General features: G+C 39.4%; 1 protein-coding gene across 7 annotated transcripts in view; it reads left to right on the top strand.

Moving 5' to 3' along the window:
• Positions 1-409: 409 nt before the first annotated feature.
• KLHL5 (kelch like family member 5) overlaps positions 410-27827 on the top strand; it is an 89960-nt gene continuing 62542 nt past the window's right edge. For 3 of the 7 annotated variants that reach the window (XR_006783129.2, XM_087864207.1, XM_045816345.2), the window contains exons 1-2: positions 21255-21723; positions 22838-22936. Coding sequence is in view for 3 of the 7 variants with exons in the window: in XM_087864207.1 (XP_087720333.1) it covers positions 21344-21723; positions 22838-22936 (479 nt within the window). In the remaining 4 variants the exon portion in view is untranslated. Of the gene's footprint in view, positions 434-3010; positions 3268-21254; positions 21724-22837; positions 22937-27827 lie in introns of those variants that run through there. The other 4 variants (XM_045816350.2, XM_045816348.2, XM_045816347.2 and 1 more) reach the window with 4 other exon arrangements.

The following is a 27827-nucleotide window of genomic DNA, read 5'->3' as shown; positions in this document are numbered from 1 at the left end:
TTAGATTATGAAGGATCTTACAACCATGCTAAGATGTTTGACCTTTACCTTGAAGACAAAGAAAGAGTCACTGAAATGTGTTAAGCGGGGTCCTGGCAAATGAACAGAATCGGGTTTGTGATTTCTGCAAAGGTTGAGGGACTGGCAGGAAGTGTTTAAAGTTGTTTTACAAAAACTTTTTTTTCCAGTCAGAGAATGTGGCCTGATTGATTGTAGGAGGGCTACTTACGTATGGGTGGATGGAAATATGTGCATGAGAGAATGCACATTCCTTCCCCTTGTCCCCAGCACCAGAACAGTTCTGGGGAATGATGGGCGTGGCCTGACAGTGGGCTGGAATGACCTTTCCCACCTGAGGAAGGAGCTCATATATAGTGTCAGCCCCAAGTCTTGTTATTGGACTGGGACCATGCTGTATCCCTGTGAACCACAGGTAGGAATTGAATAGTACAAGTGAGGCTTTTAGCCTTGGCTATGATTGGGACAGGCTTGATGGCTCTCATGGGAAAGACAGAAAAGTGACATGTGGAGAAAGAAAGGGAGCCAAGAGGGGAGGAAACTAGGGAGAATGCCTGCAAATTTATACCTGCCCTTTGAGGACAGATATTTGTTCCTAGAAGAATGGGAACTGCAAAAGAGCCACTTAACGAATGGAAGTATGTATGTTGCTTACATTTTCCGTAACAACTTGATAAGTAATAGACACTGGAGCTGTACCATTGAACAAAACAGACAAGATTCTGTTATTATGGAGTTCGCATTCTAGTGGGGATAGAGACAGGTATATATGTCAGGTGGTACTACGTGCTGAGAAATGAGGAGCTAGAGAGTGGGGGGCAGGCACAGTTTGCAGGTTTACATAGGATAGTCAGGAAAGGTAACCTGAAGGAAAAGGGAGACAGTCACGTGATTAGCTGAAAGCCTTCCAGACAGAAGGACAAGCAAAGGCTTCACTGGTAAGTGCTTGGTGTGTTGGCAGAAGGCAGAAGGAGTCCAGTGTGGGGAAGAGCCAGAGAAAAGCAAGGTAGGAGCTGAGGACAGCAGCAAGGTGCTAGATCATGAGGAACTTTTTATTTAACTTGCTTTTATCGGGGTGGTAGAGCAAATAAGCTGAAAATACAGATGAGTAAATCAGAGAACAGACTTCGAGACAAACAATATATTTGACATGAAAAAAAAGGAAAGGGTTTATAGGAATTCCAGTCTTAGGATTCATTTTTTACTGCAATTGTAATCTGATTTGATTGCAATGTTTTTCTAATATCTCTCACTACAAGCCCAAAAGAGAAAGGCTGAATTAAAATTTCAAAACTGAACGACAAATGCGAGGTGGGAAAAAATAACTATGAGAAGAATGCCATTTACTGTTACTAAGCACAAACGATAACACTGAAAAAAAATCAAAGGAGGCCTGAAAAATAGTACCAAATCCCAAAAATTCAGGCCAAGGGTTTACACAATTGTCTTATGTACTTAAAAACAATGCCACTGAAATAATTTTTGTGCGTGTAGGTGTGGTTGCAAAGGGGATGGGGTTGGGTGAGGTGGAAGTCACAGCCACATGGCTCTGATAAAAAAATATATCCTGTGCTTTGTGACTGGAGCCCTCAGTGGTAGATTCTGTGATGTGTCTTTCCTGATTGTAACAGTTTTAAGTAGGCCCATCCGCTTCCCTTTGAGCTAGCAGTCCATGTCAGTGCTTCATTGTTTTATGTTGCTTTTTCTTAACCACTTCCTCAAGCGGGAGGGTACAAAATAGATCCCTAAAGAGATCTCCCAGCCATCCCAGGCAGCTACCGTAATTGCCCTAAGTTGTTCTGTTAATGATTTGATCCATCAGTTTTCTGGACCACTTGCTTGCACTGGATTTTTATTGTGGAGACATACTGAAGATCTCCTAAGCAAATGTCATTTTGTGGGGGAGAATGACCACATCCCACCCTCAAGGACAGCGTACTGCTAGCTCAGAGCAGCAAACACTGAATCTGCAAATAATGAACTTATGCATTACTTTGAGAACCAAAAGCAGGTGGACATTTTTTACACATCACTGAGACAAACTAAGGAAACTCCTTCCCTCCTTTTCCCACCATGACGCCCTGGGAGGGGGGGCAGAGACCTTAGCTGTTTCACCCAAGACTGATTATGAGCTAACTAACATATGTAAAGCCCTTTAAATTTGTGTTTGGCATATAGGCGCTGAATAAATTAGTCCTCGTTATTCTCAGCACCTAGCATACAGTTGTTGCTTAATATACGTTGGCGATAGGAGTGAATAAAGAACCTACTTCTGTTGCGTTCCTATTATCCCACCACTGGAAAACAAGGATTATGGTCACAGAGTTGAGGGTCGTAGTTGCTATGGCACAAACCTACTACCTGGTACACAACAGTTATCAGACTGTTCAAGGGGAAAGGTTGTAGGGGATGGAGAAGAGAGGCTACTCTTGGTGAGTTCCCTCAAAGCCTCAAAGCTCTAGGACAATACAGTCGAGCTCTCTAAGGAATCAAAATCCACAGGCCCCCCCTCTCTGCTTGCTCTGAAGAGGGGCCGCTTCCTAAACTTCCAGCCCCAGGAATTCCCCTTATCCCAGCTTCAAGGGGCGGGAACAACCGGAATTTTTGTTGGGTCCGCCGCGTCCCGCCCCCTGCCCCAGAGCCCCGCCCAGCCTGGCGTCTACCACCCCCTCTCCCAAGGAGCTCCCCTCCCCCAGGAGCTCCCCTAGTCGCAGCCCGCGCCTCGCCCTTCCTTCCCATCCCTACCCCTCCCCTCCCCTCCCTTCCCCTCCCCTCCCTCTCCCTCTGACTCCCCCCCCACCTACTCCCTCCCCGGCCCAGACCGTCCGCGCGCGCCGCACTGTGGGGGGGTGGGGAAAGCGCCAGGCCGGTGGCGGCGGCGGCGGCGGTCTCCCGGGGCACGCGGCCCGGCGCGGAGGGGGCGGGGCCTGGCGGGAGGGGGCGGGGCGGACAGCTGCTCGCGCCGCACCGGGACTGACGGCGGAGCCGGCCCGACCCCCGCCAGCTCGCCCGCCCCCTCCAGGGCTGCCCGACGAGTTCGTGCCCCCTCGGCCTGGTGCAGCCTGACGGAGGGGGAGTGGCCGGCTCCAGGCCGGCCGGCGTCCGGGGTGAGGCTGCCGGGGAGGGGTTGGGGGCGCCCGTGGGGCCGAGCATCCCTCCCCCCGGCCCTCTGGCCCCCGCCCGCCCCCCGCCTCACGCCTGGCCGCCCCGCCCCGCCGTGACCCCTGGCCGCCTCCGGAGCACGACGCGGTAAGTGCGCCTTCCTGCTCGGCGTCGGGGAGGGGGCCGCGGCGGGCCGGCCGCGCGACGAGGCCCACTCCCCGCCCCCGCGCGACCCTCCCCCGGGGCCTCGGCGGCCGGGGTCCCGCGGGGCCCTCCGGGGCACCTCCGAGCGGAAGGGTGGGCCGGGCGGGGACCTGCCCCAGCCGCGCCCGGGGCTCGAACCCCGGCCCCGCCTCCCCGCCGCGCACCGGGGGCCCGGAGCGGCGTGTGGGCCGCGCTCCGACTTGGGCGAAGTTGTGCACGCGGCGGTGCGGCCGGCAGGCTGAGGTTGGACTGCGTTGCTTTCTCCCCGCACTCTTCCACTAATAAAAGCAACTGGAAACCATTTCGGATTTTTTTTTTCATTGTTGTCCTCAGGCTATCACAATCGCAGTTTTTATTTTAAGTAATTGCCTCATCCCAAAGAGTGGAGAATCAGAAAGGGACTTTATTTCAATAAAAACTGACGTGCCTGCTTGAAACTCCTGTGGGCATTTCAGTGCATACTCAGGAATCCAAAGCTGATGAAGAAAGTTTGTGGTAGCAGAGTAAAGCATTACTGCCATCTTTACTATCGTCCCATTTGATTTTTACAAATATTTTGGAATAGTTGATACATTCATAAAATTCGAAAGGTACAAAAGGGATATATATACAAAGCCTGTCCCCGCCTACCCCTGCTCCCCCAGCCGACCAATATTACCAGTTTCTTTTTTCTTCTCAATATTATCAGTTTCTAATTAATTCTTTCAGAGATTGTGTATATGCAAATGCCCTTGCTTCATTCTTTAAAAAGTGAAACTGTGGTATATTAAATGCCTGGCAGTTACTGGTACCCAATAAATGGTAATTCTCCTTCCCTTTAGAACACAATTTAATAAGTCATTTTGCTTTATTAGACCGCTAAAAGAACAATAATGACCCCCCCCCCCCGTTTTTAAGTATTTGAGGATTTGACTATGTTGTGAATAGGTATGTTCTGTTGGTGTCATAACTATGAAATACTTTTACACAAAGGTAAATACACTGCTATTTTTGGGTAATGGGCATGTAGGGAAAAATCAGTATGAAACTAGTAAGAAGATAGGACTTAATGTGTAGAACATAGAGTTCCAAAAATGATTTGAAGCCACTTTGTGTTCATATGGTACAAAAGGATAAAACAAAACTAAATAAGAAAATTGAGACAGAGCAGGAAAAAAGGAAACAAAGTCAAGGGAAAAGATGACACCAAGTACATCCTACAAGATCCTGTACTAAAAGTGAGTCACAGTTTTGGCTCTGGGCTTCACAGCAGCCAGGAAAAAAGGGGGGGGGGATTGGGGGAGTAAGTTTCAGTGTGTTTCTACTTACAGGATAAAAACAATCCAGTTCTGCCTAAGGAAGGCATTTTCTGGTGATGAGGCCTGAGACGAGCATTCTCTGATGAGCACTAATAAAAAGGAAGATTAGATTGTATGATGCAGTTGGCAAAATCTTTAATAAATCCCTACAGGGGCGCCTGGGTGGCTCAGTCAGTTAAGCATCTGCCTTCAGCTCAGGTCATGCATGATTCCAGGGTCCCTGCTCAGTTGGGAGCCTGCTTCTCCCTCTCCCACTCCCCTTGCTTGTGCTCGCTCTCTTGCAGTCTCTCTCTGTGTCAAATAAATAAGTAAAATCTTTTAAAAAAAAAAATCCCTACAGAAAATAATGAATTTTGGACAGTGTTCTTCAATGTAGGGCAGTAATAAAACTCTAAAGATAAGTTCCCTGAAGGCTTAACTTGATCCATTCATAACATTTAGAATTACCTAGAACGGTATTTCCCAAACTGTGTTTTAAGAAATGAGCAATCAATAGTTTATTTCTTGAAATAAGAATCTAAACTCATATAACTTTGAAATAGCTGGGTTAGACAAATTTCAATAGTTTTTTACTCAATTTCTTGGCTAATGTGAAAGATGACTCTTTTAAAGGGGGTTATTTGGTGACCTTTTCCACATTTGACCATTGAGAACCATTGAACCTATAGAAATGGATGGACAGTCAGTCCTTCGCGAGTATTTCTTAAACTAAGGTTTGATAAAAATTGGGAGAGCAGAGTTTGAGGTTAGCCAGTTTGGTAAGAACCAAAGTGAAGAGAATCTAAAAGTCAGAATTTTAAATAGACTGTATGTCAAAGGAAAAGTCTGCCTTTCCCTGAGTTCTCCTCTAGTTCCTCGTTGTTCTGCCAGTTGCCAGTTTGATCAAATGATCTCTAGGATTTCTTCCTGTTCTGTGCTTCAGGGCACTCAGGGTCCTGAATTAGACTATGTTCATGCAAGTAGAATTGCTTAAAGAATGACTTTAATTATTCTTGGAAGTAAACATGTGATTAACATGGATTTTTTTTTTAAATCACAACACTATTGATACTATTAATTTAGTATCAAATCCTGGAATTCTGTAGCTGTGAGACCTTACAAAGCATGATACATAGTGGAAAGAGCAAGGGATTTGAAGGCCGAAAATCTGGGATTGTGCCACTAATGTGTAGGGTTGTTCCCAACACGTTTATGGACCTCCCTGAATCTTTTTCCTTGTTTGTAAAATTAGAATGATAACAGCACACAGTTCTTTCAATAGATGTTGAGGATGTAAGAGGTATTGTAGTAGCAAAACAGCTTTAAGGGAACAAATAAAATAATGGATCAAGAATCCTTTACTGTCTAAATTTTTTTTCACTCCTGAGTTCAGATGGCAAGAGTTTGAAAGGCAAGGAATAGCACCTCATTCAAACGTATTCAGTCCCTGAGTTTCAGAGAGAAGGTAGTGGGAGCTGAGAGAATGACGGATTGGTCCAACTATGGATCTGACTCCATTCAGTTCCTGTGTCTGGATTTTGAGAGCCTGGATGATGAGGTCCACCTCGATAAGAAAGTATTCTATAAACGATACAGTGCTCTACAAAATGTTACTACTCTGAAGACAAATCGAAGGCCAGAGCTATTCGTTTTTTTTACTCCATAGGTGAGAGAAGCGTTTGCTGAATATGTCAGGTTAGGGTCAACAGGAGAACTCTGCTGCAGGTGGTCATTTGGAGCCCCAGTTTATCCGAGGCTCCATCTCAAAACATGCTTCCACATTGTTAGGGTGGGGGAAAGGAGGTAATGAATTGCGCTTGGCTCTTAACACTTCTACCTGGAAGTGAAACGTGTTAACTTCCGCTGCCATTTTAATGGTCAAAGAAATCATATGGCTACCCCCAACTTCAAGGAGGTTGAGAAATGCAATTCTATCATGTGCCCAGAGGGAGGAGAACTGGAATAGTGTACCAGCAGTCTTAATGACTACACTAAGCAGGCTTTATAGTCCGGTGAGTTAGCAAAATCTCAATAAGTGAAATCCAAATTATGCTTTTAGTATTTGGAGCACAGAATACAGCATTTTTTTTGTGTGTACGTATGTGTTTTTTAATCATAGAATTATGCTAATAAGAATTGCAAAGAATATTTTTTTATTAATTGGAAATGAAGTGCTTTTGAAGACTCCATAATTAGACATACTATTTTGACCAAGTAGATTTCATTCTTTTCTAATTATATGTTCATTCAATAAACATTTTTTTCATTCTATAAACATTTAAATGTGTTAAATGTGGTGTGTATAAAGCACTATGTTAGATCCCGTGAGAATAAAAAGATGAATGGGAAGTTTACACCCCCAAATAAAATAAATATAATTGAGCTCTCTCTCTCTCTTTAAAACAACATTAACAGAATCTTTCAATATGATAAAAGCTGATTATGTATACACTTTGCGCTGACCACTGTTTTTGGGTTAGGGGTTTTTTTGGTGAAAAATTAAACTAACTTAAGCAAAAAGAGTGTTTTGTTAAAAGAAGGAGATAACTTTATGTCACAGAGTCCAAGAGCAGGGAGTACAGCTCAGTCTCAGAGGCAACTGACATCAGTAACAGAAAGTTAGGAGCTGGAGGGGTGCCCTGGTGGCTCTGTTAAGCATCTGCCTTCTGCTCAGGTCATGATCCCAGGGTCCTAGGGTCCAGCTGGGCATCCAGCCCCCTGCTCAATGGGGCGTCTGCCTCTCCCTCTGCCCCTTCCCCTCTGCCTCCCCCTGGGCTGTGTCTCACTTTCTCTCTTTCAAATACATAAATGAAATCTTTAAGAAAAAAAAAAAAAGCTGGCCCTGCTTTCCTTCTCTACATCTCTATGTTATTTTGCTAGGGACTCTTTCTCTGTTGACCGTTTTTTTCTATTTTGCTTTTAAATACGTGTTTTAACTTAAGAATTCACACACTTAAAGGATACCTGCTAGAGCCTTTAGCAAGTCCAGAAGAACTAAAGTTTTTTTCTCAGTGCCACATCTTGGTTAGTTCTTAAATTAACCACAATCAGAGTTCAGAAATAATGGAGTTGACCCTAAAGTGTAACAAGTTAGGGTATTTTGCAACTTTGTAATAGAGAAGGAGGCCGTTCTAATAGTTTGGGATTCAAGACAGCTGTGATGCCATTGAAAGTTCTACAACACAATTAAGATCAGTTTGCCGATTCTACTGGGGCAGGCTGATTAGGATAATGGGGTAAGAAGGTCGAGTTGGAGCACTTGTAGCAACACTATCCCTTACCTGAACCACTGGTAAATGCCATCTCCTTTGGAATTCTTTCCTCCGTCCCTTCTCCCTCTCCCAAGGTACAGATTACTGAATTGTCTTAACTCTTACAAGTCACCTGCTTTTGATGCTGATGCAGGGCTCCTTGGCTTCTCCCCATGGCTAATAATGCGGAAAAAAGGGAGCATTCGATATACTGCCTTCTTTTGCTCTTTTCTACAACTGGTCTAGACTCTCTGGACATTTTACGCTTTCACATGCTGTTGCCATATCTCTCCACCAACTTCAACGTATTTTTTATTCTCAATAAATTTCCATTCTTTTTCTGTAAGTGTGTACATTTAGCTTCTCTTAGCAAAGTTTCCTTGCATTCTTTACCCATCCAGTATCTCCTTTCTCTCTGGTTGCAAATACCCATAGCTTCATCTCAGCAGATGGCTGAAGGGAGGTAGGATATGTTACCTGGAAGATGGGCTCCCCAGAAAGGGAATAACAACAGAGAGGTGAGTAAAAGCTGTGTATTTGATTTGTCAGGGATGTATATTAATGTAAAAGAGCAGACAGGGAGGAGTTTGGGTACAGATTGTAGGACATCTGGAACGTCATTCTAAGGCATTCCTTTACTCTTCTTGCCATGCAAATGGACGGGTCTTAATAGGCTTAAACAGAAAACTACCACAGGCTGGTTTGCTTAGAAGGATATCAGGAACCACAGCTTGCCAGCAAGACAGCATCAGATGTTCCTCGTCGGTGGTTGTGATCCTTACAGCGGTCCGTGTAAGCGGTTCCTGTAGCCATCTGGGAGTCCTTGCTCCAAGTGAAAGCTCAGCTGAAGGAGGGAAAGCTCACAGAAGGTGGATGAGGAGCTGTCTTGGTTTTAAAAAGTCTCGTGTCTCACAGGAGGCAATATGCCACACAACTCCATAGACTCAGCTTCCAGGGGCCCCCTGAGGGGTATGACAGATACAAGAGCCATCGCACGGAGGGAAGGCAAAGCTGTGGCTTCCTACGAGGTATTTATAGTTTGTTTATAGTTCCTTTGAGTCCAGATGCGAATTTACTAATCATTTTTCTATGAGCAATGTTGCCTAGTAACATAGTTGGCATACCTACTTGTATCAGATCGTGAGGGAACAGGGCTAAGAGAGTTAGCTGAAGGTTAAATGCAGAAGGGGAAAAGATTTAACTCCACTCGCTTGTTTTACCCGTAGTGTCTTCCGTAGCCCTTTTCCTTTGGGAAGTATTCAGTACTACTCATTTTTCCTTCCTTTGATGTAGTGTGTTTTAACTCTTTTTATGAGAGGAAAAGTGTGAAATAGGAAGAGAGGTTGAGAGGAAAGTAAGACTGGAAAGATAGCAAGAACTACTAGATTGTTAGAAATACTGGTTTCCAAATTAAAGATCTTGGCTTTTATTGCACTGGTAGGTGATTGAAAACAAAAGTTTTAAGTAAAAGTAATGTCATGAATTGGACTTTGGGAGGTTACTTTGGCTATAGTGTGGAGAGTAGATGAGAGGAGAATTAGACTGAGGCTGATTGGTTCACTTTTACTTAATATTTGCCTTTCTTTGGGGAGATATTTTGCTGATAAGCAGAAAGAAGGACTACCCAATTCTCCTGCTCCACAGGAGTTTAGAATTGCTGGACAGATTCATCATGGTGCTTTGGAGGGGCCTGACCAATTTGTCCTAAATTTGTCATGTCCCCCTCCCTGCCTGGGGCTGGGGAGTTTGGGAGGACTTCTCTGACTAGCCTCCTGACAACATTGAATTAACACTAAGAAATAATTCTAGCCTCCACTGGTCTCCACTGATTGCCATTTGACTCACTGACATAACTCATTTTGCTTTTTGCTGGAGTTGAATTATAGCATGAGTCGGTGGCTTTTTTTTAAAGGTCTAGTTGTAGGGCAAGGCAGAGAATTTCTTTATAATGGTTAACTGGTGTAACGTTTGTATTGATTAACTGTTTCTAATTACAAGCAGCTGAGAAACAGTGCTTCACATTTTTCTCTGTTGCTTACAGTGCCCTTTACTACCCATACCCAGATTTTGCTGTTCCATCTAATACACAGTTTATAAAATCTGATGGGTTCTGCAGCAGAATCAACTTGATCTGTGATTGGCTGATTATATGTACCGAGAGCCCAGCTAATTTTGCTTGATTATATTTGTGTCCAGAGAGTACTGACTGGTTCCTTTATTCTTTCCATCACCATAAAGCTACAATAAAAGAAATTCTGGATTTGGTTCAGGTCAGTAAAAGACAAACTGATGGTTATCCAGCTTATTACTTTTTATGGCACGTAAGACAATTGGGTGTCACAGCACATGCCAGCCGTAAAGGATCAAGCAGTACTTTGTGGTTTGCCATTATCTTTATGGTATTTCAGTCTTCATCCTTGTGCCACAGCGAATATATACCAAAATTCACAAAATCTAAGAGTGGATGGCAAGGAAATCTTCCCCCCCCCCCGTCATTAAGTTAAAGGGCTTTTTGAAAAAGTAAACCTTTTGTTATAATTACACTGTGGTCTTCCTAGTATCAACTGTGATAACTCTTACAGATGAGGGTTAAAAAGGCCATAAAATATTAACTGATTTTTAAAATGTTGCTTGCTTTACTACCAGATACTAGTACCAATAAGCAGTTGAGGGATGAAAAGGTACTTTTGATATATATTGATGTGGGTCAGCACTTTGCCGTATAAGAATTAGTGACAGAAATTGGGAAGGAGTCAAGTGGGGAGAAATCTGGGAGGCTCCTGTACTTCAGGAATAAAGGCCGCTTTGGCATTTAATTGCAATTATGATGAACTTAGTATTTTGTTATATTAAGAGTGATGTGTTCTTTAAGGACTGGGTTGTTTTTTGTTTTTCTCTCTTTTAGTGCCTTATTTGCTTTTATTTTGGTCAGATCTTATTGGTAAAGAATTTAAGTCTTGTGCAAATCGACTATACTCTGAATCTGTTTCCCAATTCGGACAATGGGGATAAATATGTACTCAACCTTCTCACAAGGTAGTTATGAGTTCCAAAAGAGAACATTTTATGAGCAAGAAGCGATGTGTTATACTTGAAAGTATATGGTCTTTAGAGTCAGTCCTGGCTTCACGTTGAACCCTGCTACTCAGTAGATACCTGTAACCTCGCTTGACTTCAGTGTCCTTATACATAAGGGGAGAGAGGAATGACCCCTGTTTGCCAGAGTGTGTGAGACAACGAAAGACCCATTCAGCGTAGGGACTTCATGTATTATGCGCATTTATGTACTTAGGAGATAGTAGCTGCTATTAGAAATCCAAATCCTTAATATTCGCACGTGCTCTTTACTTAATCCCATTTAACTGAAAAGAAAACTGAAGACCTAAGCGGTGATTTACCCAAATTTTACAGCTAGCTGGTGAGTGGCTTAGTTATTGACTCAAGCTTTCTGCTATATCACTTAGGCTACCATTAATAAGTAATAATGTGGGAAAATAACAGCAGAAGCACCCTCAGCTGGCTTCCTCTAAATTGATTCATAGTTTTAACCTAATGCACTCTCTTCTCTCTGTAAATTGTACTTACCGATCCCCAGGGCCAACCAAATACTCATGGCTAAATAGGATGCCCTATGATGGACACAACTCCATGCTTACCTAATGAGTTGGGTACTCACCGAAAGTTGGTTGTGTTTATTTACAAACCCGTTTTTAACAGTTATGCTTCTTCTAATAATTATGAAACATTTGTAAATGTGTTAATTAATGAGTATAAAGAAAAGAAAAGTCTTTTTTTGAAAATTAATTTGAATGCTCTGGGACATCTCAATGTAAAAGAATTCTTGACAAATTTGCTCTCAAGTTTGATGGAGGCTGGATAACTGTAAAACACTGGGAGGGGGCGGGTTGAGGGGTGGGTGGGTGTTGGAGATCATCAAAGTGTAAAGCAGTTGTCTGTTCCTGGGCCAGCTAACTGGCTCTAGACTATTAGTAGTTCTCAAGGAAGTGAGCTCACACTGAAATGTAAATTAGCCACATCTCTAAGCACACTGTTTTGTTCAGCTGACTTTTTTTTTTCATGGTAACACTTTCTCCTTGAAAGAAATGCATTAATTTACATTCTGGCACAAGCTTTTTATCTCACGGTGGACAGACCAGTGGTCTAATAGATTCCGTATTCATATTATTTTTGAAGTCCTTTTAAGTTCTCTCTCCTTTAATAGAAACCATAAATGGAAATCTTGGATGTTGGGTCATTGTGGGCATAGCTTCTACAAGAAAGAGAACCCCAACTCAGTAGGGGGCCCACATCAAATCTATGGCATTAACCCTATATGAAAAGATTTGCAAATGAGTGTATATGTATGTGTTTCAGTTAAAATCTTTAAGGATATGTGAATATAATTTTTACAGTTACTGACTTTTCCATTTAATGAACCAACTATGAGGTTTCATCTGACAAGGGGCTTTTATAGAGGTCCAGCTAGGCTGAAAATATATGCTTTGAACTTTCTATCCTCTGCGTGCCTCTGTATATCTTTACCATGCTGTATTGCAATTTTTAAATTGAATGTCAGTTCCTGATTTGTAAGTGTCTCAAAAGCCATGGTTCTTTCTATCACCTTCATAGAGTTTCCAGTCTAGGGAGGAAGGCAGACATTAAATAAATAATTTCAAGGAGATTATTGAGTAAATCTGAGCAGGTAGTTTGGGATGCTGTCTGATCATGTAGCAAGGAGACATGATTGAGTTTAAAGGTTAAAATTTACCTCACTCATTTTTTTCACCTTGATCTTATGTAAGTGTATGTCACAGGGCTTTCAGGGTACACAAAGAAATAAAATTCCTATATTAGATAGCTTTTACCATGAAACAAGTTCAGTTTTCAGTGTATATCAGCATTCTCAACTGCTGAGCTTTTAATCCACTGTGTAGTTGACAAAGCTAAATCTCTTAGAATGTTACAACTGAGTTTAAATTCAATATTTATTTTAAATTTTCATTTATGGATTAAATCAGAAATATTTCCCAATTATTTTTAACAAAGTGAAAGATTTAACATTGTGCTAGAATCCTTATTTTGGATTTCAGATTGTATTCTTAGGTTGTTGGGGTTTTTTTATTACAAAAGCAATTTTGATGCCATGTGTTGTAACTAGTGGAAAGAATGGAAGGATAACCAGTGTTAACACCCCAGGGTCCATCTAAATTTCTGATTTCTTAAATAGATTGATATTTAACTCTAAGGTAGGTAAGACACCAGACCCCTATTCCTCTATTTGGTTGTTAGATACTTCATTAAAACCAAATTTATCTAAAGCTACACTCAATCTTCCTAAAACTGTAGCCTTCTTACCTCCTTCTTTATGTTGATGTTATCATTCTTTCAATCACCCAGGTTTGAAAATGCTGTCATCTTTGACTGCTTCCTGTCCATTTGCCGCAGACATTCTATATATAAGACAGAACTTACATATAATTACCCATATAACCCATCTCCCTTTCAGATCTTGTTGCTTCCAGCCAAGGTTAAACTATACCTCTTACCTTGAAGAGTTTTGTTTTTTTTTCCCCAAAGATTTTATTAATTTATTTGAGAGAGAGTGCAAGTGGGGGTGGAGAGAGGCAGAGGTGGAGGGAGAAGCAAACTTCCTGCCGAGCAGGGAGCCCCAGGTGGGGCTCCATGCCAGGACCCCAGGATCATGACCTGAGCCGAAGGCAGAGACTTAACCGACTGAGCCACCCAGGCCCCCACCCTGAAGAATTTTCTAACTGGTTTCCCTACTGATGGTCTCTTCCCTCACAGATCTGTTCTTCACTGTTGCCAAATCTTTTTGAAGCATACCTCTAAATTGACTCAAGAACTTCATCCTCTCCCAGAGGTCATACTTCCTCCTTGATAATTCAGTCATGCTTTCATTCAAACCCTCAAACCCTGTTAGATTTTAAGATCTTTCAAATCAAGGTCTGTGTCATTAATTCATTTGTTTATTCTTTGATTTAAATTTAGTAAATATTTGGATGCCATGTACTATACAAGTAGTTAGGGATATAGTGGTCCCTGCCCTGATGGATTTTATTGTCTGTTTTCTCACCTTTAAGTTCTTTCTGCATACAGCACAAAGATGTGTTGAATTTACATAAACAGGATTTTTTTTTTTTTTGCATTTATAACATTTGCTTTTTATGGAGTTGGAGAGGAGGTACGGAATATCTGATATAGTTGTGAAATTAAAGTTTAAATTTCACATCTTTTCTAATCTGTGTAAATAATTAACTATTTTCTGCCATCATTTTTAAATGTTAGTAGAATTTAAGTGTTAGTAGAATTATATTAGTTTTCTAATGTTTAAGCCAAATTCTGATAAAAGACCTATTTTGGCTAAATTTTTAAAGTATCCTGGAACATCAAACTTTAAAGGATTCTTTGAAATCATGTGTTGTAACTCATTCTCATAGTTGAGGGAAAGCTTAATTCTTGAAGTGTTTTATGTGATCCATATTATACACTGAAAACTACAGGAATAGATTCATTATAATTGATTATTCCACAACACAAATACTGTTGTCTTAAAAACACTATGTATGGGGCGCCTGGGTGGCTCAGTCATTAAGTGTCTGCCTTCGGCCCAGGGCATGATTCCAGAGTCCTGGGATCGAGCCCCGCATGGGGCTCCCTGCTCCACTGGGAAGCCTGCTTCTCCCTCTCCCACTTCCCTTGCTTGTGTTCCCTCTCTCGCTGGCTGTCTCTCTCCGTCAAATAAATAAATAAAATCTTAAAAAAAAAAAAAAAACACACAAAATGCTATGTGAAGAGAGGTTCGTAAAATAATTACCCATATAACCCAGTTCCTCAATAGCTTTGATTTTATTGTTGAATGACGCTGTGCCTTTAAAAGTCACACTGTGGGAGTGCGCTCGTCTGCAGTCTATCGTAATGACATTTCACTGTTGCTGTTACAATGCTGAATAGAGTTGTCTCACAAATTTACAAACTACCCTTTGAGCAGATTTGCAGCAGAAATTGCCTGTGGACCCCTTAGTTACGTTTTGAAAAATGTATTCATAATTGGAACTTTCCTATTTTAAATAGTTTGAGCTGTATCTCAAGTTTAAGTAAAGCCAATTTATTAAAATAAAAGAGGTACCGAATATAATTAGATAATCACTTTGAAGAAAATGTTGGTCAGTCTGAAAAGACATCTGCTATTTAGCCATTAGATTTCAAAGTGACAAAAATTTTATGCCTAAAGAATGAGATAGAAAAAGGAAATTCTTAGAGTAACCTACTGTGATTTTTCTCTTAAGTTGAAAGAATACTGAAGAGGGTTTGTCACCAGAAGTAAAAGTTTACTAATATTTTTTAAATTAGATTCTTTATTTTACAATTTCAAAAATGTCTATTTTTATTGCTCTTATAATTGTTGGATATATTCATTCATCGGAGAAATATTTATTGAGCACTTACTGTCTGCCAGGTACCGTGCTAAGTACTAAGGCTACAGTGAGTAACGAAAGCCCTACTGAAGCTTACTTTGTTGTAAGGATAAAGACGGTAAATAAGGGAATAAACATCTAGTATGCTAGGCAATGACAAGTGCTATGAAAAGAATTTTAAGAGTCGGGGGGATAGAGAACAGGGAGGGGTCTAATTTATATGGAGTAGTCCATGCTGACTATTTTAATAATTTAACAATATAATGACTTTTAATATGTATTGATCTTGTAAAAATAATTACCATTAGGAGTACTTCTCATCAGAACTGGATAAATTTTTGAGCAAAACAATTTTATATTGTTTGGCAAAAGTTTTGAGACAGAAGAAAAACAGTTATTTAAATATATGCTGAATGATGCCTGGTAGGTCAGTCAGTTAAGCAACTGACTCTTGATTTTGGCTCAGATCATAATCTCAGGGTCCTGGGATCGAGCCTCGTGATGGGCTCTGTGCTCAGCATGGGTCTGCTTGTCTCTCTCCCTCTGCTCCTCCCCACACTCTCTCTCTCTCATAAATAAATAAAATCTTTAAAAAAAATAAATGCTGAATTTCATGCCATGAAAACATTAATTCTTAAGTTTACTACATATAAGAAAGTGTGGCCCAAGAATTGAGTGAAAGCTGGGAAATAATTTCTGTAAAGCTCTTTCTAACATGGGGGCTATAACAAGCTACTGTATCAACAGATAATTTTTGAACTTTTTTGTCAGAATGAGGATTTTTCTTCAAAGTACCCATGCTTAGACAAGCTTAACCTTACGCAAAACTATTAAATAGAGATCTACCTGTAAGCGATTTTGAGAAAATTCTGTCTTTGAAGATTATTTTCCAACTTCGCTTGTGTAAATTCTCTCCATTTGTCAGCATTTCCCTTACTCAATTAAACATTTAAAATTTTTGTAGCCGTATTAGTCTTTTATTTTTTAACTCTTTCATTTAAATATTTTATTTTATTGTAACTGTTATTTTATCCTCTTAGTTCTAATTTGTTTTTTCTTTGATTATATTTGCTAGAAGGTAAGAGACTATACTGGCAAAATTTTTAAGAGCTGGATCTTTATTAATTGTCATTTTATTTCTTAATTCTTTAGTTTCTCCTCTAATCTTTATTATTTCATGACTCCTTTTAGGGGGCTGATTTGATTTTCATCTTGAGTAGACTGCTTAATGTATGTCTTTCCTTTTAAATGATCAATGAATTTAGAAAGTTATAAATCTTACAACAGAGGAAGCATCCCTCCTGTGACTCTCTAAGGCATCCACTGCACTCAGCTGCCATTCCTTCCCTTTTATCAGAGTCTTCACTGTTTTTACTTCGGTGCTGCTCCCTGCAATCATCAATCTCATCTTCTTGCTGGATCGTTCTCATCATTCTAGTATGTTCCATATTTTAAAAAATCACCAAATAAGTAATCAAATCCATTGCCTTGATCCCTCAGCTCTTCCAGCTATAATCACATTCTGCAGCCTCACTGTTCAGATTTTCTGAACAAGTTGTCTATACATGTCCTCTCTTATTCCTCTCATACTCCGTTAACTTTTTTTTTTTTTTTAAGATTTTATTTATTTATTTGACAGAGAGAGAGAGCCAGCGAGAGAGGGAACACAAGCAGGGGGAGTGAGAGAGGAAGAAGCAGGCTCCCAGGAGAGGAGCCTGACGTGGGGCTCGATCCCGGGATTCCGGGACCACGCCCTGAGCCGAAGGCAGATGCCCAACGACTGCGCCACCCAGGCGCCCCTACTCCATTAACTCTTAAACCCACCACAGCCCGGCTTTGTCCCCACCCCTTTACTGAAACAGCTCCTATCTGATTTGGCAAAATCTTTATGTTGACAATTCCAGGGGACATTTTTTGTTGCATGTGGTACCCAGCCTCTTATTTGACATTGTGGCCATGCCTTTAGCCATGAAACACCTTTATCCTTCGACTTGCCTGACACCAGACCCTGAGGATTTTCCTTTACTTCATTGGTTATTCCTTTGCAGTCTCCTTTGGTGGCTTCTCCACTATAAGCTTCTGTTAGAGTTTTTTTGGAGCTTGGATCTGAGTTCCAGGAACATTTACCCAATTATCTGACACCTCCACTTAGATGTCTCAAAGGTACCTGTAACTTAATGAGAATTGAAAACAAATTCAAAAAATGTAACTAATGAGGAAGTGTGATGATATGACTGGATACAAGATAAATGTACTCAATACTTTTCTTATAGTAGAAATAACCATGTGGAAATGAAACTAGAAAAAAATTATTACGTTTACTACAGTGACAAAAAAAGAAAGTAAAAGAACCTGATAAAAAAATTAGTAAGAAAAGCATAGAACTTATAGTCAAAAGATTTTAAAATCTTATTGATGAGCATGAGATCTGAACGAACTAAAGAACATATATGCTTAGATGTAAAGCCTTAATATCATAAAATGCCAATCATCTCAATTAATATGCAGATTTAATGCAATTCCGATTAGAATCTCACTGGGGTCGGGGCTTTTGTTGGCTAATATTACTTTAAAGTATATACAAGGGTAAATATCTCAAATTAGCTTTAAAAATTATTTATTTTTTTTAAGGTTTATTTATTTTAGGTGGAGAGAGGTAGTGGGAGAGGAAGAGAGAGAATCCCAAGCAGACTCTCTGCTGAGTGCAGAGCCGACCCAGGGCTCAATCCCAGGACCCTGAGGTCATGACCTGAGCCAAAATCAAGAGTCAGATGCTTAACTGAGTGAGCCACCCAGGCACCCCAGCTTTAAAAATTATTTTAAAAGGATATATGTAGAAGTAGAACTTGCTTTGACAAATATTAAACTTTATTTTATAGACTATAATTAGCACTATACTATTGGCATAAAAATAGACAAATAGTAGAACAGAATTAGCACCCCAAAATTGATCTCTCTATATATGAGATGCTAATTAATACCAAAAGTAATACTTCAATTCAGTGGAAAAAGGGTAGTTTACATAAAAATGATATTGATAATAGAGGGCTCATATTAGAAATAAAAAGGGCTCCAACAAATCAAAAAGAAATAGGTAACTTAATAGAAAAAAAATGAAGAGAACTAAGCCAAGGCTTTTTCACAAAGAGGATATCTAAATGCCCACTAAACATGAAGAGTTACCCAACAGGATTAATAACCAGAGAATTGTAAAGTAAAATCGAATGGGATTCCACTATGCACCTATCAGCAGGACTAAAACTAAAGACTGACAATACCAATGTTGGCTGCGTGTGGAGTAACTGGAATTCTTGTATGATTGTAGGAGTGTAAATCAGTAATAACAGTCAAAGTTGAACATAATCTAGCAGTTTTGTTTCTGTGTGTATATATATATATACACACACACACTCAGTGCATATACATGCACATCCGATAACACGGACAAGAATGCTCATAGCAGCATGACTTGCAAAAGCCTCAAACTAGAAACAACTGAAACATTTGAGCAATAGAATGGATGTTGATCGTTGTGTATTTACACGGTGGAACACTATATAGCCATAAAAACCAACTTTCAGCTGCTACAGACAACAACATAGATGAATTTCAAAACACTGGTGAGAAAAGAAATCTTTATGTAAAGTTGAATGGAGACGATGGCAAGATCCTTATGGATTACCACAGGGGCGTCTCCCCATGACGTGGGTCCGTATCATGCACTGCGAGACGTTTGCCATTTCTGACTTCTGCCCACTCAATGCCCGTGGCACTCTCTGGTCATCCAGCATCTACAAATTCACCCCTCACCCCCTGCAACCTCTAGAGGCCTTTTTGGGGTGCAGGAGTGGAGGCTGTACCCCTGTTGAGAATCACAAGGCTAGAGTAATTGGAGGAGTGTCTCTCTCCGGGCAGTAGTGCCCACATTAACCTGGAAGGATGAGTAACATCTTAAAACCAGAGACGTTGGAACACACACAGCATATAAAGGAGGGAGCAACCTAATGTAGACTCTGTCTCAACTGATGAAGCGGTGTGCCCTTGTTGGAAAAGGGAAAATAAAGTTGGATAGATAGAGTGGAGTTAGAATTGTTGATACGGAGGAGTGTGACAGAGGTGAGCAGACAGGGAAAGTGTCATTTTACTCTTGAATGCATCCTGCATACTACTGCCAAATTAATTTTCTAAAACATTGCCCTGTTCAACGGTCCACTTAATATTGCCTGTGAGTCTTTACAGCTTTGCTTTATGTTCAAGGCACTTTATCTCATCATATTCATTCCAGTTTATGTCTTATTACTCCTTAAAATTAATTAGGTATGTCTGGCTGGCTGATCAGACTGCTGTTTTTCTCCCTCTTTCTTTGTCAATATGTTCACTTTGCGCTTTTATTAATATCTGTCTTCCTTTATGAAATCTATCCTCATTCTTTCTGTACAACTTACTATTCCCAGAGACCTTCTCCCTGATGGAACTGGCTCATACCACGCCATACCATCCCAATATCTATTTCTCTTTCTTAGAGTATTTATGGTTTATTCTACCGTATTGACCACAAAATTGTAGATGGCTTTTCATGCCTCTCGTTCTTATTTCTCTGAGTAATTTTTATTCTTCTGAAGAGCTGTGTGAGGTTAAGATCTATGCCTCCCAATATTTTTATAAGCCTCCAAAGCAGCCCTTTTTTTTGGTCAGTTGATAGTAGGCATCGTCTTTCAAGTAAAATAGCATTAAATATTGAACACCCTGAAAACTTGAATTCTGCGTTTGTAGATCACAGTATATTAATACTGCAGCATTAGAGTGTGTCTAATATTTAAATTATCAAGTACTTTCGGTTTCAGTAACTCAGTTTAATTCCTTTTGAATGTAGGAACCAAGATGTTATATAACTGTGTCCCCCACAATGCCTAGCAGGGTGTCTTGCTCACAATTACTACTCAGTATTTTAAATTTTGGTTGATTTTTTAAAATTGCTGTATCTATTTGCCTTAACTGTAACTATGTTCAGACCATTGTTTTGTTTTGCTAACAACAGAGGGCACCATTAGGGTACTTGTATACTTGTATACCCAAGAAACAATCCTGTCCCAGTCCTGGTAGCTTTCTTGAGCCACGCTTTCCTCTTTCTAAACGGTGTCATACAAATTAAGAAATTATACTAAATCAGAGCAGCCCAATCCTAACTATAGAGCAATATTGGCTTCCAGCTATTTCTTTGAAAAAAAAAAGAGTAAGTACTGTCATATTTTGATCCTTTGTAGTTTTCAGACTTTTTCTTTCTCTCTCTTCCTGTTCTTTGCCCAAATGAAATCTTACCCCAGACCTTACTGTGTTAATTAAATGCACTCCTTTCCTGAAGGAAGAAGATAGAAGCGGAAAGCAACAAACTGGAGCCCCACCTTTGTCTCCTTCCCCCTCCTCCTGCCATCTAAAGAGCACAGCTTGAAAGTCACTGTAACTCATCTAATTAAAACACGCTTTTTAAAAAATGATTATTTTGTGATAACTCATTTGGGAATTTAGTATAAAACTAGAAACATTTTCGTTTTACAGTGATTTTTATGTACAAAGGAAAATGTTCTGGAATAAATTCCTTGCTTCAGCAACGAAAGAGTTAATATACTCAGCAGCAGAGACTGAGATATTGCAACGGGATAGTGCTTTCTGTTTCTGTCATTTGTGGTTTAAGAAAAGAGGGTGGTGTTCTGCATTTGAAAGGACTTTAATGAATGCTGTCAGTGTTTGTGAGAGCTAATGGTCAGTATGGGAAAAGAGGGGGGAAAGTGGTCTAGCTGCTTCAGGATAGGTGGATGAGTTTGCTCTGATTGAACGGAATGTTCCACCGTGTTTCATCGCTATTCATTCTCCTTTGTTCTTTATAATCTGCTATATTGGTATAAAAGTTAATGTAGATATATATGTGAACGTGATTTATTTCCTTTCCATCTGTTTATTGTGTACAGCAGGGCATAGACTTGTCTTGGTCGGATGCACAAATCTGTGTGCAGTGCTTTTTACCCGTTGCCTAGACGATCACTTGGTTTCTCTGAGGATGTCTGGTTCTCGTAAAGAGTTTGATGTGAAGCAGATTTTGAAAATCAGATGGAGGTGGTTTAGCCATCAAGCATCATCTAATTCTACAGTTGACAGCCAGCAGGGAGAATTTTGGAATCGAGGACAGACTGGAGCAAACGGTGGGAGAAAGTTTTTAGATCCATGTAGCCTACAATTGCCTTTGGCTTCAATTGGTTACCGAAGGTCCAGCCAACTGGATTTTCAGAATTCACCTTCTTGGCCAATGGCATCCACCTCTGAAGTCCCTGCATTTGAGTTTACAGCAGAAGATTGTGGCGGTGCACACTGGCTGGATAGACCAGAAGTGGATGATGGCACTAGTGAAGAAGAAAATGAATCTGATTCCAGTTCATGCAGGTTGATTATTTTCTTACTGTTAGACATGGGGTGTGGGGGTATATTCTCTGTAGTGTTAATAATCTAGTAGTAGTATTTCTCTCTGCTATATATACCTCTACATACATGCACATATATAACGTCTTGGTCTGCATATATGGTACTTTTGCTAGGATTTACTAAAATGTTCTAATATTAATTTTAATTCTGTAAAATTATAAAGATAACAAGTTGCATTCATTTTGAAATATCTTGTGTTCCATATATAGATATGGCTCTGCCTTGCAAATAATATATAGTAGCAATTTTATGCATCATCGCCTTGCAGTTTGCTTCATTCATTTACCTTCTATAGTCAGAGCAAAACTATAGAAGACATGCCATTTTACTTTGCCACAGTTTATGGGATCATCTTTTAATTTTAATGAAAATGAAAGGTTTTACAAGGAGATGCACATTGCAGTTGTCAGTGATTTTTTTTACACCATTGTAGTTACAGTAATATTTTTTCTTATGGTTATTTCTCTTTGTCCTGTCTGTGTTGCAGCCCTCCAGACTAATCCAGGAAATACAGTGCATGTCTCTTTCTGAGATGACAGCTACTAATTCCTGTTACCTTCACTTCCCGGAAAATTGTGCTATTTAGGAAAGTGAAGGACATTCCTTCAGGAGAGTATCAGGGAACACAGAGGGGCTAGATGTGGTCAGCTGCTGACAGCAGGGAGAGAAGGGAGAGTGAGTTTGAGGAGACAACATAAAGAAAAAATTGGTTGATTTTTCCGTGACTTTATCCATCTTCCCCCTTGGAACCTGGCTTTATCTTTGAAATGAATTTTCTTATCAATCAGTTTAAACTACTCTAGCATATTACGTAACAAGTCACAGCATGAAAATCATCTTTCTGGTTCATCTTCATGCAAAAATATTTCTCAATATTTAAAGGCTATTGTTTGTTTAATTTGATTACTGGATTCTTTTTAAAAAAAACATTTCTCTGCAGGTTTTGATAACACTTGTAATTTGTATGTTGGTTCTTAATTATAGGTATCATAAGAGATGGAGATAAAATGAGTTCATAGATTCAAGTATCTCTTGCTTGGGGATATTTATTGCCTTCTCCTTTTCTAACCTTCAGAACATGGAATTCTGAACTGTGGTGTTGGAATAATAATAAATATAGACCAGTCATCTATAACCATTTGTATAACGGAGAGAGGGGCATATCTTTACATAGGTAACTAGTGTATTTAATTTAAAATTTTCTTAATTAGTTTGTAACTTGGCATTAAGTGAATAAGAATCACAAATGATTTTAATATGGAGGTCAGTTGAGTTAGTATGGTTTCATTGCTTTGTATTTTCTTTGGAGACTTGTTGCCATAAAGGGAATAATAATGTATACAGTAAAAGGTTCAGGGCTTATCATTTTTATAGAAAACCAAAAAGTAATCATCTTCCCATTTGCAAATCAATGCAATGTATCAAGACTATTGTAACAAAATCAGAAAAAAAACATTCATGTATCACCATAAGTTATAAAAATCTTAACAGGTATTTACTACCTGGAGAGATTATACATATGTGAGTATGAAATTTATATATAATGTATAAAGTTGGAAAGGTTATACACACATTGTTTGCTATAATTTATTTCCTTACAACAAAGGTAATATGCAGAGGTAATGATTATTGATATCAAGTTCATGTATTCTTTAGTATCCATATCAAAATATCATCTTATTGGGATATTCATTATGAAAGAAAAAAGTCTGCCTTTTTTTTTTAAGAGAGCGATTGCTATATGTGTACTTCAAGAACATAAAATTGACATTTTTACTTATAGGAGATAAAAAAGTAAGACAATGATATTAAAAAAAAATCTAAATGTAGTTGTTTTAAAAATGCTAATCAAGAAGCTTGAGAAAGTAAATAATAAGATGGGAGTAAATAGTTTACATCTGCAGTGACCAAACTATTCCTAAAATATTATTTCAAAAATAAAATGTCCTTTTAAAAGGTCTCTGATTTTTAGATATAAGAGGGAAAATGTGTCGAGGCAACTTAATATTCGCAGAGGTTTGAAATTTCTATCCTAACATCTTACTGCAGAAAACAACCATTCTAGCTTTAGAAATGTCATTTGTGTGTACACTACTACTCCTGTTTTTTTCTAGGTTAAATATATCTGATTCTCACATCTTCCTTCCATCCTTCAGCTCTGAGTCTTTGATCTTTGTCATAAGGATACATTTATTTGTCCCTAGCTTTTTGATTAAGTGAGCAGTCTCTTTAGGTGCTGGCCCTTCTACTGTAAACAAATCAAAAACTGTCACTGTTAATGTCAAAAGAAGCTACATTGACATTCATCAAATTTTTGTATATAACTTGGGAACAAGTCTTTCTCTTGCATAATATTTACAAAAAAGAAAACATAGTAAACATTTGAGTATGTTATAGATTGATATCTTAAAATATTAAAGATATAACAGGGAAATACACATGATAAACGGAGAATTTCTTATTTAAGCATTCATAATAATTACATAGGTAGATCTCAGAACTTACACTGAAATTTTGAATTCTTAGAAAAAAGGGGAAACAGCTGAGTGGCTTTCCCTACACAAAATCCTAGCACCCACAGTGGGTCTGCATGATTTCAAATAGAAGTTAAAGGCATCATATATTGCTTATATGTTTGATTAGTTGCATTCTAACTAGGAGACACGCCAGCCTCAGCCCTTAGACTTCTGCTAATTTCTCCTGCCACACATCTAAGTGACTTAAATTTTTCATCTTTTGGGGGCACTTGGGTGGCTCAGTCTGTTGAACTTCCAACTCTTGTTTTGGCTCAGGTCGTGATCTCAGGGGTGGAGATCGAGCCCCACATCGGGTTCTACGCTGAGCATGAAGTCTGCTTGGGATTCTTTCTCTCCTTTTCTCTCCCTGCTCATGCTCTCTCTAAATAAATAAAATCTTTAAAAGTTTTCATATTTTAACTTTGATCCTATGTCTCTAGCCTAGCCAACGTTTTCTTCATGGGATTCATCTAAGCCATTACCTTGATATTGAAATACAACCCTTATTTTTTTACACCGTGAGGACTTTTAGACCCTAAGTGAGAGTTGCCAGTGTGCAGTAGGTTCCTAAGACCTAAATTCAGGATGAATTCTTACAAAGGCCAGCAGAGTTTCCGTTGTGACCCGCCATGTGACCATAAATACTACACAGTTTACACTTCACTTGACTTGCCAGCTTTGAAATTATGTGATTTTTAACATATTGAGGGAAATTTCATTATTTCAAGCTTTGTTCATAAAGTTAGAGTTTAATATTTTACTTGTCAGATTCGTATGTCACATTTTTAGTCAATATGTGTAAAATACCACTGTACTTTACAAATATTCAAAAATAATAACAAATATTCAAAAATAATAAGCTGGGTGCTTAGTATTCTTGGAGCACTGTTTTAAGCATTTTAGTATGAATTCCATTTAGTCTTCACAACAAATTTCTGAGATAGCCACTGTTCTCATTCTACTTTTGTGGATGAGCCAATGAGGAACAGGAAGGCTAAGTAGCTTGCTCAAGGTTAGTAAGTGAAATAAAACTGCATTTAAAAAAATAAACTTTATATTTTTACAATGTTTTAGATTTATAGGAAAATTGAAGACTAGTATAGTGAATTCCTTTAAACCCCACACCCAGTTTTTCTTATTTTTAATATGTTAGTATGGCACATGTGTTAATACTAATGTACCAATATTGGTTTATTAATAGTTAACTAAAATCCATACTTTATTCAGATTTTCTGAATTTCTACCTAATGTCCTTTTTCTGTTGTAGGATCCCATCCAGAATACCACGTTACATTTAATTATCATGTCTCCTTAGGCTCCTCTGGGCTGTGACAGTTTCTCAGACTTTCCTTGTTTCTGATGACCTTGGCAATTCGGGGAGTAAGGTCAAATGTTTTGCAGAAGGTCTTACTCAACTGAGATTTATCTGATGTTTTTCTTGTGATTAGACTGGGGTTATGAATTTTGGTGAGGAAGACCACGAAGGTAAAGTGCATTTTCATCACATCATATCAAGGATCCGTACCATCAACCGGAATTATCACTGTTGATATTGACCTTGATCACTTGGAGGTAGCCGGATTTTGAGCCCAAACAATGAATATGTGGATTTCATGCTCGCACACCCGTCTGTGTGTGACTGTTTCAGCTGTCTGTGACTCTTTCATCTCCAAGTTCAACTTGGATTAACATAATAGCTAATGATCCATTCTAACCACTTTCACCTTCTCTCGTCAGCTAATTTTCTTAGCCTGATTCTTGAAAATGCCAAGCCTGGCTGGCTTACAGGTGTAGTCTCCTAACAGGGCCACAACTCTTTACCCACAGTCATCTTTCTGACCCGCGTGAATTGGTGGGTGTTCCTGTGTGTTTCAGCTGCGGTTATATGCGCTGTTCTTTGACTCCCCTTGAAGGCACTGAGGTCCTCCTCCTCTCCTAACAGGGAGTCATCTTCACCTTTTCTCAAGTGCTGCCTCCTTTTTCTTGACCCTCTTTATGTTGTCTCTACACCTCCTTGTCGGAACCAGTGTAGTAATTCTGGTACAGTTTGAAATTAAGTCCTCAACATTTCCACGAATTCTGTTTCCAGAGATGGCAAAGAAGTTCAACTATAACGTACTTGTATCTGGGAAGGATGTATTGCATTTCTTCCCTTACACATACATGCCCAAGTCGTGGCACGAATTCCTTTGACATAAACTATGGAACCTCTTCCCACGAGACACTCTGTGCATGTGCGTGCCCGTGTGTGCATGTATGTATGTGCACGTGTGAGTGTTGTGTATTTCATATACAGTTCAAGGAGTTCTTGAACCTTCTAAAGCATCTCTGTCTGCTGCATCATTCTGCCTTCTTAGTTTTAAGCAAGTGAAATTGACGGACTGATTTAAACAGAATAGGAATTTATTGGAATCCTGTTAGTTCTCAGAACTGCTGGGAAAGCTGAAGAATCAGCCTAGAACAAAGGATAGGCACTTCACTTGCATAACTGGCCTCTAGAACTCCAGATTTTAAAGGCAGAAGATTCTAACCTGTCTTTATGCCACTTACTGCTTATATTTCATTTTTATCCATTTGGAACTAGATAGGCTTTATATTTTTTAATACTAGATATATTAGGCATGAAAACAATCACACACACACACCCCATATATACACCCATGTGCACACAGCCATACAATTTGGTCATTTAACTTTAGGGAGTAGGCAATAGGCTAAGATGATATAATAAGAGATACAGAAATACAGTGGCTCAAATAAAATAGAAGTTTATTTCTCTGTCTCCTAACAGATGGGCAGGTAGCTCTGCTTCACAAGTTCACTGAGCGACCCAGATTTCTTCCATACTGTTTCTCCAGCCTGTAGGGTATTATCCTTTTTTTATGTTCAAAGCTAGCTTACTCAACTCCCCCTCTGCATTCTAGCCCGTGGGAGGGACCAGCAAAAGAAAAGGGAGAACATTAAGCCAATAACACAGGTTGCATGTATCAGTTCTGCTCACATTCTGAGTGGAAAAGCTAGTCGTATGACCACAACTAGTTGCAAAGGAGGCTCAGAACTATAATCTTTATTTGGGCAGCCATGTGTCCAGCGAAACTCATTATGGTGGTGGAAGGAAAGAATGATTTAGGAGTTATTATCAACAGGTGCAAGAGGTGAAGACAGCTGGACAGAATTCTTCAGATCAAATTTTTTAATTAGTTTTTTTCCACATTATGTAATATTTTTACCATAGAAACATTGGAAAATATAAGTAAAAATAGAAAAATAAAAATCACTAATTACCTTGCCACCCCAAAATAACAACCATTAACAATTTGGGAAAATGTCCTTCCAGGGTATTTTCTATACATGTATAATAAAAATATGTATTTTTAGAGTGAAAATCTGAACCTTCCCGTAGATAACTATTTTGTAAACCACTTTTTTGCCCTAATATAAGTATTAAAATTAGGACTCATTATGTCACAAAAGACAGAAGCCCAACTCAAACTGACAAGCAAAAACTAGAAATTTTTGGTTTGTATAAGTAAATAAAACATCCAAGGA

The sequence above is a fragment of the Ursus americanus genome, chromosome 8, assembly GCF_024610735.1.
Source record: "Ursus americanus isolate L20-20 chromosome 8, mUrsAme1.1.p, whole genome shotgun sequence".
In the NCBI taxonomy this organism is placed as follows: domain Eukaryota; kingdom Metazoa; phylum Chordata; class Mammalia; order Carnivora; family Ursidae; genus Ursus; species Ursus americanus.
This window is presented reverse-complemented; position numbering and strand designations above follow the sequence as displayed.